The sequence below is a fragment of the Pelecanus crispus genome, chromosome 1 (assembly GCF_030463565.1).
Source record: "Pelecanus crispus isolate bPelCri1 chromosome 1, bPelCri1.pri, whole genome shotgun sequence".
Taxonomy (NCBI): domain Eukaryota; kingdom Metazoa; phylum Chordata; class Aves; order Pelecaniformes; family Pelecanidae; genus Pelecanus; species Pelecanus crispus.
The window spans coordinates 177,638,601-177,651,112 of record NC_134643.1 but is presented as its reverse complement, the minus strand read 5'-3'; the positions used below and the strand labels follow the sequence as shown (position 1 = coordinate 177,651,112).

Sequence of the window (12,512 nt, the reverse complement as noted above, 5' to 3'; positions counted from 1 at the left end):
AGGACTGGCAGACACCAAGAGACCTGAAGGAGGCTAGGACCGTTAGGAAAGACAGACCAAAACAAAGAAATGAGGGGAAAAAATCTCCACCACCAACAAAAAATGCCCACCCCACCAAGGAAGCAAACACCAATATAGCAAAAACTTTTCACTTCAACATTTTTTTTTTTGGTCTCTGGTGTTTCCTTGTCCCAGTAAGCCTTATTGCATGTCTCTGAAATGGGTACTAAGGATGGCAGTTTCTTCATTGCCATGCATGCTGTAGCCTGCCTTCACCAGAAAAAAAAACTCCAAAACCCCAACAAAAAACCCACAGACAAACCCCAATACCTTTCCTGCCATCAGCATGAGATGTCTGAATCACATGTGGACAGTTCAGGTTTAAGTCACTAAATTTAGAAATGAACGCTCTTTGTGTCTACTTAGTGTCTGTACTACTGTGGGACTGAACCTATCAGTAAAACCAAACCAACAGTAAATCCAACAGTCATTATTTCATGGCCATTGCTGCTCATGGCCATTGCTACTACAGCCCTCATGTGTCTAGACAGGATCTTTTTTTCTTTTCCCCCCTTAAATCCCCCAGGATATAACTTACTTATAACCCAATCATTTTCTTTGTAGCACAGTTGCAGCCGTAGAGGGAAATTGGTAAACCAGTTGTGCCTATCTAAAAAAAAGGTTAATCTACTGGGTTCTTCTCCTTCTCTGCATACATTAAACATTTTCAACATTTAAAAAGCTCCTATGCTTTTAAAGAATATTTAAGAGATTTGGCACCATCAAGATAAGCACGTATTTGGTTTATATAACCACATCACATCCGTGCGCTCATCCTACCTTTTACCACTCACTCTCTGATGATGTCTTTTCCCAAAGTAGTTTATAAATTGTAATGGGCTGGGAATCTGCCTTTCTGTGCATTTGCGTGAGAGCTTATATCAGTGCTGTTCAGGGATTGACAAAGCCCTTGGAAGTTGCCATATGATCTATGATTAGCAATAAGAAAACTAGCATCTTCATCACTCATTTCTCACTGAAAGTACAGAGTGGAAAAAAGCTGTTCTGTTTACTGGACCAACATACCACGCCTGGGAAACTTCAATATACAAAGTACAGAGTACAGGGTAGATGCACTCCACTCTGCAGGTGTACTCTCTCAGGGGTGAGGGAAAGCAGTGCCTTTCATGGTCTCATTTGGAAACTAGGGGAGAATGTTACAGCAAAAGCTGATACTGTGAAAGAAGAATATTAGTAACAGTGAAGCATAGTAATAGGAAATAGTTTCTTTCCTTCTATTCCTCATTTCCCCTCAAGAAGGTGTAATTGTGATGTGCGTATATATACAGGAGATATAATGTGCAATACAGAAACGTAACTGTAAAAATAAATTGCCCATCTTAATGGGCATCTTAGATCAAAGCGATGCTAGTGCGCAGACACTTCTGTCTGAGAGTAGCTCACTGTAGTTTACTTTAAGCATGCTTTTACTCATTTAACTTCAGGTAGTGCTTATAGCTGATTTAGTAATACTGTCACAAAACACTGTGCAGACACTCTTAGTATGAATGAGCCTACGCCAATTAACCAGACTGTCAGCTAAACCAAATTAATACTCTCCCTAGACTTTTTTGCAACAGCTGAGCTAAACTGAATTCAGTCAAGCTGTTGCAGCTTCAGTATACAAGAAAGGTTTGATAACAGTAAGCTGAAATAAAGGAAGAAGAGTCTACACACAAGCTAGTATCAGCACAACTCTGTCAGTAAAAAGCCTAACAGGAATCTGCAGCACCATTAACAGAATTAACCCCCAAAACAGAATCTCTCAGCAAAGTCTTAAAGTTTGGTGCCTAAAGGAAGCAACTGCATATATACTACAGCCATAGTAGGAACAAATTATCTTAGTCATACAGTAAGTTAAGTAGGATCAGAACGAAGGTTAAAAATCCTGAAGTAAGGTAGCTATTCCTTGATTCAAAAGTGTGTCTCATGCAATTACAAACTTTTTTTATTCCCCTAGGCAGCTGGGATTTTCCCAGGATACCCATTCAAGTGTATGTTCAATCAGTACATATTCAGGAATTCACCTCTTGTCTATACAAAGTTTCAAGGAGGTCAAGGAGAATTTTGTCATTGCCTCCAGTGAGGCCAGGCATTTCACCCACCAATCTTGCAGCTGAAGAGAGGTCTTTGGATAAAAACTATGTGAAATGTAAACAGCATAAATCCTGGCCACATTTAATAAACCAAACAGGACGTGTCTCCATCTAATATTTCACTTAGCTTAATTTATCAACTTTAAAAAAAGAAAAAAGTAGTTGACTGTTCCATTTTTCTAAAGCAGAGATTTTAAGGGGTGAATTGTGACAGCCACATCCCTCAGACTACGTGTATACAGAAATATGTTTTGCATACACTTTGTATACAGAAATATGTTTTGCATACACTTTAGTGAAATCCGTTCTCTCAGATGCCAAGCTCAAGTACAATACTTCACACACTGGTTTTTCTCTATGAAAGCCTGCAAAATCACTCAGCAATCACAAGGTTCCATAAGCCACCCACTCCATAACCTGGGGGCTACGGGAGCATGGGGCTGAAAGGAAAAAAGAAAGAACACTTTCCATATCTTGTGGAAAGATGAGGTTATAGTGATCATCAAGGGAGGAAACTATTTTTTGTGACTGTTTTCTTCAAGATGTATGTAACTTCCAAAAGTAAGATATACCATCTTCATTCATTCTTAAAAATTAAGTGCTGTGACATATGAAAGCTTGCTCGTTAATGAAAAATATAGGAAAAAGTCTGTTTTTATGACTTGTCAGTAGATACTTAAAGAATAATGTTGTAAAAAGAAAAAATGCCATTCCCCAAATCAAACAAAAAAATTACAGATTCAGGCTTGATAAAAAATATCAATATATAATTGTAGGTAGCTACTCTACATTGGAGTAAAAGCCCCTATCACCTAAGCTTTGCAAAATTCTAACAAGTTACATTGCCAACTGCCTTACTCCTTTGACAAAAACTGAAATATGTTGTTTTTGTGCAATGAAGTTACTATTTGGGGATTAGATTGTGCTATCCTAACTCATGAGGATGTCTGTCTTTATGAGTGAATTTCCCTTGAGATGAGATTTGCCAGAGGGGTCTCCTTCCTCCCGCACTGCAAACAAACATGCCCCAGGACATTCCTGGGCACCATGTTCCAGCTGGCCCTGGAAGGACAGTGTCCATGCTGGGCAACTCCTTTAACGTCTAAAAGAGGGGAGCTGCTGGCAAGCTGACTTTTGGGAATGGCCCTGGAACATTTTAGCTCCTGAAATGTGCTGGGGAGTAGCTTGGGAGAGTACTTTTTGGCACATGCTTCACTCACACCAGGGAAAGTCTTAACGCTTCACTAGCGTGGGCAATTGCAACCCATTGTCCAGGAACATTTCCACCTACTGACTGCCAGGGAGACTGTCCTGCACTTTCAGACTTTGTACTGTGATTGTATGTATGCAGGAGAGAACAGGTCAGGCACAGTCCTGATGTAAAGTTCACTTTTTGTACCATTACCTCCCTGTCCATACATATTTCAGAATAACTTACACAGTCATCTTCTTCCACCTGAGATGAAGGGGCCTGAAGAATGCCTTCCTCCCCAAGAACAGTACTGAGAGTTGTAGGGAGTGTGCGGTTAGACAGCCTTCACATGTAGCTGCAATATTATGGGATCCTCATGCACTGGTTTTAAAGTATGAACACAGTGTTTCTCCAACAAAAAAAGTCACTGAGGGATAAAAACATACACATGATAAACAACTGCATAATCTCCATCTGCAGAGCAGCAGAGGTAGAAGACAGTAAACCTACTGCTAAAAGGTACATTGCATTCAACGAGTTCTGCAAGAAGGCATCGATGCTCCTGCTTTTATTTACTACTCAGTGCAGCTGCAGTTAGGTAAGTTCCCAAAGTGCATTCTTGGTCCCTCAACTGCTCTACTTACATACTTCATAGTGCCAAATACATCAGGAAAAAAAAAAAAAAATCATAAAACTAACACTCCATTAAATTATCGCCCTGTCTACAATAATTAAACAAAATGTGTAAACAAAATGACCCAAAGTAAACAAACCAATTTCAAAATTTTCTCCTCTTTTCAACAGTTTATGCAAGAGAAATGAGAGGAAAGAATAACTTCATTCACTTTGTGCAGTTGACAGTATTTGTGGTACACCAACTTTCACATGTGTCTCGTATGATAATAAGAAATAACATCAATGCTTTAAGAAAACGACTGATAAAAACTGCCCTACAGTGGAAGCTAACAAAGGTCTGAATTGATTTTTAGACCTCAAGTGGAACTGCCTGTCTCTAACTAAAGTAACAGTTTTAAGTAAAACCAATTAGTGCATTTTACTTACAGTGCAACTAATTTTGAAACATGGATTGTTATAGCCCTGATGTTTGACTTCATTTCTGAAGATGATAATGTTAAGTTTGAATGGTCATTTAGAAATTTTCCATTTCAGTGTGTTTTTTGAGACACACCGAAAGAACAGCAAGATACTCTTTTATCAGTAATCATGTTGACAACCACATGATTTACGATTGGCTCATATATACTGTTTCTTGTTCAGAATAAAATCAGGGTGGAAAAAAAATTTTAAAAAACCCTACTTTGGTCAAGGTGCTCTTTATGTCCATAAGTTGGTGATTCATCCTGATACACCCTTGCGTACTGGCTCAGACTCTCCAAGCTAAGCTTGTGGCTGCAACATCTGATTTGCATCAAGTGCCTTCTCTTGTAACATATCTCAGGTGCACTGAGTCGTTTTGTAATTATACAGCAGGCTTTCAGGAAAGCAGAGCTACTCTGATGATACAGTTTCTTACATTTTTAAAACAGATTATCTGCCTTGGCAAGACTGTTTTAAAATGTAACTTAAACTCCTAAGTATTAAAATATCCATAAGTAATCCTATATAATAGTAGGCTAAATTGTCAAAACTTCTGATTATTGGTAACTGCTACTGAAATGGGAACTGATCCATTTTAGTCTAAAAGTTTGAACATTTTAGCCACAAGCTTCTCTAATCAGCATGCAGGATTTGAGTCAGAGCAAAAAAATAAGGTTTCCCACAGCACAGGCAAAGAGAAACTTCAGATATATAGTACAATGTCTGTTGCCTTTTCCCAAGCTTGAGAACGCTGAACTCCCACCCTGTTTCAAGTGAAATCATTGCTACTCATGCCCAAAGGTAACTTCATGAGCTCTCTTCCAAACAACTCCTGTGACAGAGGAACAGCAGACTATGCTTTTATAGTAGCAAGACCTCAATCTCTGTCATGTGAAACACAGTGCCAACAGGTTAAAACAAAGGGGAACTCTTTAAAGACACATATAGCCTTCTCGAGCAATAAAAATCACACTAAAGAAATGAAAATAAGACGTTTTCTGGAACTGCGGATTTCAATGTCACATGAATGGAAAACCACTTTATATCTCTCTAAAATGCAGGATAAGTATGGCAAGGTAATAATTTTTTCCACCTTGTCTTAAACTTTCAGAGACTGAGAATACTAATGAGAAAAGCATGTTTCATCCTCCTCTTTCACCTTTTGTCCTAGTAAGCAGCAGTAAACCTTTACATATTATGGCTAGGAAAGGTCAAGGGGAGGGACAGGGACCAGAAAGAAGAAATATGAAGAGAAATAAATAAGACCACCACATAGGGGATCTCCTCATATTGAAACAGACAGTGTTTTTGAAAGAAAAAGTATTATATATATGCACTATATATATGCATGTAGTTTCCATGTCAAACTGTCCTGATTTCAATGAGACATCAATTTTTATGTCTAAATTTCCAGTTTAAAATCAGATTGTGTAAACAAGAACAAACCTGAGTATTTTCATTGGTAAGGATTTGGTGTGCTTTGTCACAATGTAGTCTACCTGCAACTCCCAACCTGTAACTGATTTATTTAGGATGAGCCAATACATTGCTAACATTTGCAGTAAGAAATCTATCCACTACTATTCATACAGACATTACTCAATCAAGCATGCTCTCGTATTCAGCCAATTTCTTTCTGGGTCTCTGCTCCAGTGACTGACTGAGAAATTAGCCTCAGCAAATGAAATCATTATTACTCGCTGTACCTGCACCCATTTAGGAACATCTGAGATGAGACAGACTGTTCAAATCCGTCTTCCCCAACAGTTAATTTCTAAAAATAATTGAAAGTTCTACTGCAGTACAGAAATGCATTCTATTCTCTCCCCACCATTTAAGAATAAGCCTTAAGATTTCACTCATCACAAAAATGAATTATTTTATATTTTGCCAAAAGCAAAAAAGGTAATACAGGTAATACTGTACATTAAAAAAAAAAAAAAAAAAAAAAAGGCAAGTTATGCCTGGTGCATAAGTGATCAGTACTTTGCCACTGTCAAGTCACTTCCACCTCAAACATGCTGAGAGTTTTGTAAGAAAGTGTAAAAAAGCTATTGTGTTAATCATCACGACCACTTAACTACTGCACTTCCTCATTTGGAGAATTTTGGCTTTTGAAGACTGATCTGGTAACTCACTTGAATATATACTCACCTGAACATGATCTCAAATCCTTTAAGAACACATTTTATTTCCATCTAAAGTACTATATCTTTTTATTCTCCACCTGCACCCAAGTATCTTTTTCTTTTTTTTACTGCTACGACCACTATCTCAAAAAACCAAATTATAATCAAGTCTCAAGCCATTAAAGAGCAAAACAAAAAATTTGCTTGAGGATATTAATAGAGACACTTCTAAGTTACCGTACTAGCAGGTTTGATGTATTTATTTGTAGCTCACATGATACGGAAAAATATTTGAAAAAAGCTATTTGTTTCCATTGTTACTATAGTCAACTGTCAGTCCAATCCTAAGCAAACCTTACAGTGACATCAGAATTCATAGGAGGCTAGCAGATCAGAACACTAATGCAACAACAGAACAAATGGAGCAATAATAAGGCTTTTCCCCTCTCTCATGGCTTAATAGCTGACTAAAATCAAAGTCCTATATGGTGTATATCTGGTATGACTTTCACGGTTATCCTCAAAACCTGTGTACAGAAAGTTTTCCTTTCTTGGACCTCCACTTTCCTATCTCAAAGGACAAAGTAGGCATGCTTTAATGACATTATCTCAATCCACTTGAAAAGCCTTCTTAATTCTTGCTAAAACAATCTAATCTGTTTGAGGCAAGATTTTGGTTTTATTCAGAATAGTAAACCTTATCTAATTAAGTGTAGCATTAGGATGTTAACTAACATACACAAGCCAACTTTTAAGAGTCCACTGTACACACACGCTAATGCATACTAACCGAAACCTAGACCCCAGCACCGTAGTTAGCCCGATCGGCAGTGCCTAATGCCATCCTCCCGTGCATCCTCATTCCCAAGTGTCATGCGTGCAACCCAATTCACTGGTAGTGGGCTTACCTGGCGGGGGGGGGGGGGGGCGGCGGGAAGGGGTGTCCACTATTTATCCTCATTAAGAACCAAGTGGAAGGTGACAACCAGTATTTAATGTTAAGACCAGCTTCAAATTTCACTGTCATCAAGACGACAGCTTTCCTTTTCCCTCAGAACCTATCTAGGTAGTCAAAGCGTTTGCTATAATGCAAACCAAAACAAATCCACAGTTTTGGTATTGGACTTGATCTAGTGGGATTTAAGAGGTGCACCCTCCTTGACTGCTACGCTGCTCAGCCATACTGCAGTTTTCCAGTTTCACCTTCAGCTTTCCTTACAGATATCTTCCTTGACTGAAACATAAATCACTCAAAAGACAGGGCTCACCTTCAGTATTGTCCAGTTCATCAATACAGTGATGACTGGATTTACTGTCTACTGAAAGCAGTGGGGTTTGGGGTTTCCAAAATATAGCCTAAAAGTCAAAGATCCCCCCAATAAATGGACTATTTGATTATGCCCATGTTTGTTTTCAATCAGCAAGACTAACCCAGAACAGTTTAGGCATAAGCACCTAATCTAATTCAAGAATTATATTCAGTGAATGGAAACACATGATGGTTACCAACCCCTTCGAGAACAAAATTTCTAAAAACAAAATAATAGAAATCTGTTTATCAGCAGCCAAGTACATGCCCCAACACTTGGTCACAATATACTGATGCGCTTTAAATATGGCCAAATTACTCATGTAACATAAGCCACCTTCTTCCTGGCAAATTCCGCTCAGAAGGCTAAATATATACTGCTCGTCTTCGTATACCAAAGCATCCAGCCAGCTGGTGCAGAGAGGAAAGAAAACCAGCTTACATTTTTCACCAGAAGTAAGGAGGGGGGCGGAAAAAAAAGGCCCATGTATCAGCTATTTTTGTTTTGCAAACTAGTCAGGACTTGTGCTTTTTAATTTCACTTGATGGTTGATAACCAATACACACAAACGCACAGTGTAGGATTTTTGAGTACTACAGACCTACGTAAAGTAGCCCAAACACCAGATCACAGATGAAAATCACGGGGCAAAAAGATGTAACATTTACTCAATGCTCTGGTTTTCAACTTTTAGTGAGTTCTTAATTTATTAGTTATAACTTGTTTTTGTTGGACGGGGTTCAGAAAAGGCTGTGAGATTTTTCTAAGCGTCAGCTTAAAAATACAACTATTTCTTAAATGCCAGCTTAAAAATGTATAAATAAAATTCAGCATTAAGACCTCTAAACTTGGAGAGACATGCTCAGAACAGGAAATGATAGTTTGTTAATAAAGAAAGGTAAATCATTCTCTAGGCTTCCGGTGGGAAACTTGGCAGCGAAAGGATTTTGACCTCAGTGGAAGGTAACTGCCACAAATGACAAATCAAGCAACTTTCTTCTTACAAGTGAGTCAAATGTTTGACATAAGGCTGGACTGCATTCAGATCTATCATTCCCTGTGGCATATTCTTCTACTTTTAACTAATAATCCTGCAAGCTTTTTGCACTGACTGTATTCATTTTCTTTTTTTTTTCTCTCTCTCTCTGAGTAAAGCTGTGCAAGCCTAACATTTTTTGTGAATGATTACTTATTTCCTATTTGAAGCACAAAAGCTCATCACTTATAGAATAGGTCAAGCTTTCAATGCCTATTAGTCCCAGTCTGGAATGAATTAATGCCATTTTCCTATGTTCATTTTCCTTTTCCGTTGTAGGAATAGTATATGGGACATTTGTACAAAGGAAGGAAGCAAAAATCCTGCATTATTTTCAGGTGAAGTAGTAAACAACAACAAAAAAATACACTTAAAAATTCTCTTTTTTGTTTTTGTGTTAGACTCACTGTGACTATATCACTGTGAAGTTTGCAATTAGAAGTACCAGTTTTCCCAACTCAGAACAATAAATGGCGGGAAAAAATGACAAGTAGCCCAGTTTAATTTCAAACGTTAATATATTTTCTATTTTATAGTGAACATATGCATCGTTCACCCCTTATTTGCAGCAACTATGACGTCCTCATAAAAAGGGGTGACATTTGTAAGATGCCTCTTAAAATAAATATTTCTTTTTATAAAATAATAAAACTTCAAATAAATATTCTTTACACTAAACAATATGTTGAAAAAATTAGAAAATAAAGGCTGAATTTTACTGTAACTGTACAATATACATGAAGTCCAAAGGGAAATCAGAGTCTTGCAATAGAAGGTTTCCGTAAGACAAAATACAATCTAAAAACATAATGATTGATTCACATTCTTCCGAATGTACAACATATTAGTATAATATTTTGTGACTGTGCCATGTCTTCTGACACCACTTCTTTTTCACAGTTGAAAATATTATTGTATATACAAAAATATAGCACATTATCTCTGGCAGAAAACAATGAAAAAAAGGAGTCATTTGCTAATTTACAAATTTTGCAAGTACTATTCACAAACAATAGAGTTGCCTAGGAGTGTCTGTGTTGCTTTAGCTTATGCAATATGTGGGTCACAATGTACTGCATCCCTTTTTTTTTTTTTTTTCCTCTGTATCCCACTAGCTGGATTCTAACAAGCGTATCTGTTAAGATGGCACACACAGAAAAAAGCATTTCACTGCAAACAGCAAAGTATATCCCCAACCCTTCTACTACAGTGCCAAGACCATAGCTGCTTAGTTGGTTGCATATGTACGTTAAAATAATCCTTGTTACTTTAGTATTTCTGACTAGTGATGCTATGTTGGCTTTTCAAAGTTCCTGGGGGGGACGCTGGGAACTTTGCAGCAGACGGTATTGGAGTGTTTACAGCGGCACCCAGGCCGATTTACCCGGTCGTAACAGCCCTGGCACAACTTAAGGCAACCCTTGGCTGGTAGGTAACACCACAAGCAAGGCAGAAAGAGGGACATCACACCCATGGCGGACCACCTAGTGCAGCAATGTGACTGACTGCAGGAGCAGGGGTTGTCGGCACAGTTGTCCTCGTCATCGTTAGAGCAGTGATAGAAGAGGCCCTTCACGCAGCAAACGCAAGTCCCGTAATCGACCACGTTCTGGGCCGAGCAAAGACACTGCTTGTCACAGATCCAACATGACGGGAGGGTCCTCGGATAAGTGCACTCCTTACACTTACACTTGCCACAGTCCTCACACCTGTAGCTGTGCGCTCCCAAGTCTTCTTTGCTCAGCGGCTTCAGCTCACTTGACTTGAGCTCAGACTTGGGCTGCATTCGGACTATCCCGTCAGCAACTGGCCCTGAAGACGATCCTAGAAGTCTTTGTTCGGACGAATTACTGCTCGTACTTGTCCTTGTGCTGCTCCGCGAACCTGTGCTGACCGTGCTGATGGATCGGGACAGAGGCGCCCGAGGCGAGGCGTGCGTTTGTGTGTGCTGAATCCGGCTAAAATGACGATGCTCGGGCAAGCCATGGGGCCTTTCATTTTTGGGTTGGGTTGCTAGCCGAGGAGCAGACTTGACCCCCGGCCGCGGAGCCACCGTAGGTCCCTCCGTGTACTCATTCGTGTTTCGGATGGCTCTGATCTGGTCCAGCGACAAGACGTGAACCTGCTGTGTCAGGACATCCCGCAGGTCGGGCTCCCCATGCGGTCTCCCACTGTCACGCCGAGCCTGTAGCAAGGCCTGCGACCCGCTGCCGTGCTGAGCTCTCGTCTCCATCAGTGCCCGGAAGCGTGCTCACCCCGGCAGGCTTAGAACACATCTGAAATCCTGGAGCAACAAAAAGAGGATTCACTATTGCAACACATCTCATGCTCTCTCCAGCAGCCTTTCAAGCCTGCAGGATCCCACAGCACCGCGCACAACCAAGTAATGCATCAGCCACTAAAAAAGCGGTCACATCTGGGGCGGAGCGCGGGCATCGTCCAGCTGAATGCACTTCCCTTGGCCTGTCCTGCCTACTCCTGCGGAGAGCTTAAAGGGATTCCGTTCTAGGTCCACGCATCTTAACTTGTGGCTCTAGAAAGTCTAGGTATTGCGCCTGCTAACTAAGGCTTCCCAGGCCATCTTCTGGTTAGACCATGGCCTTTAAAGTGATTACATTTCAGCCGCTTGAAGCGGCTCTTCTTTTCACATCAGGCTACTGAAAAACTTATATTAAAAAAAAAAAAAAAAAGCCTGCAAGTATTTAGCAAGTGTAATGTGACCTGCTGATGACAGACATATAATTCTCCAATTTTGTTTAAAACTGGATAATATTTTGGTAGGCTAGTCTCTTTACACATTAAACTTTACATGATGTAAATAGGAAATTTTAGTTTAATACCAATGGTCCCAAGAAAAACACTAAATAGCAATAAAATGTTTGAGGTTAGACATTAAATGAGTTAGTGCTACCAAAAACTTCAACAGCACAAGTAAAAATATCTCTCTCCAGTATTTTAGTGTGTGTCATACTTGTGTACACCACTGCAATTGTTATTTTAAGGCTCAATACTACAAAAGCAACGCTACCACAGTTTTATTTTTTTAAAACGTGTAAAAAATTCCATAGACTGTGTTTCAAACTGTAAATATTACCAAGAGTGGCTTGTGGGACAGAGGCATGCATAATATAATCAAACAATGCCAGCATCCAAGAAGTCTACTTGATTGCAAATATGACTTTGAAGGATCATTAACTACAAAGCAGAAACGCAGACTTAAGAATTTAAATGGAAACCCAGTGAAAGACTTAGAAGATGAGAACTTGTAAATAACTAACTTTCACACTCAGATATGCAAAAGTTTCAAGTACTGCCCTCTAAATTAGTTAATATTTGTTTTGCCTTTATCATATCTTAAAGCGGTTCCAAAATCCAATTACCTATACAAAAATCCAGAACAGTATTTTACAATTAAAACCCAAGCAGGAACCAAGCTTCTTACAAGGACCACACAATGTCTTCAATTATACCTAGAAAGAGCACCATAGTGTTACTCTGTACACATCAGTTACCAACAATAATACTATACGGCAGTATAATAAAATATAGCCAAACAGTTTAACAATGAATATCTCAAGACAGCGTCCTTTC

General features: G+C 39.2%; 1 protein-coding gene across 1 annotated transcript; it reads right to left on the bottom strand.

The window, feature by feature from the left end:
- Window positions 1–10,212: 10,212 nt before the first annotated feature.
- On the bottom strand, window positions 10,213–11,157 carry SPRY2 (sprouty RTK signaling antagonist 2). The gene has a single exon (XM_009478220.2). It carries the CDS (start codon window positions 11,152–11,154, stop codon window positions 10,213–10,215), a length of 942 nt encoding a protein of 313 aa, XP_009476495.1. The 5' UTR covers window positions 11,155–11,157.
- Between the last annotated feature and the right edge of the window lie 1,355 nt (window positions 11,158–12,512).

Excerpts from the sequence above, each read along its gene's own strand:
- SPRY2 (XM_009478220.2), bottom strand. The coding sequence starts at position 11,154 with ATGGAGACGAGAGCTCAGCACGGCAGCGGGTCGCAGGCCTTGCTACAG.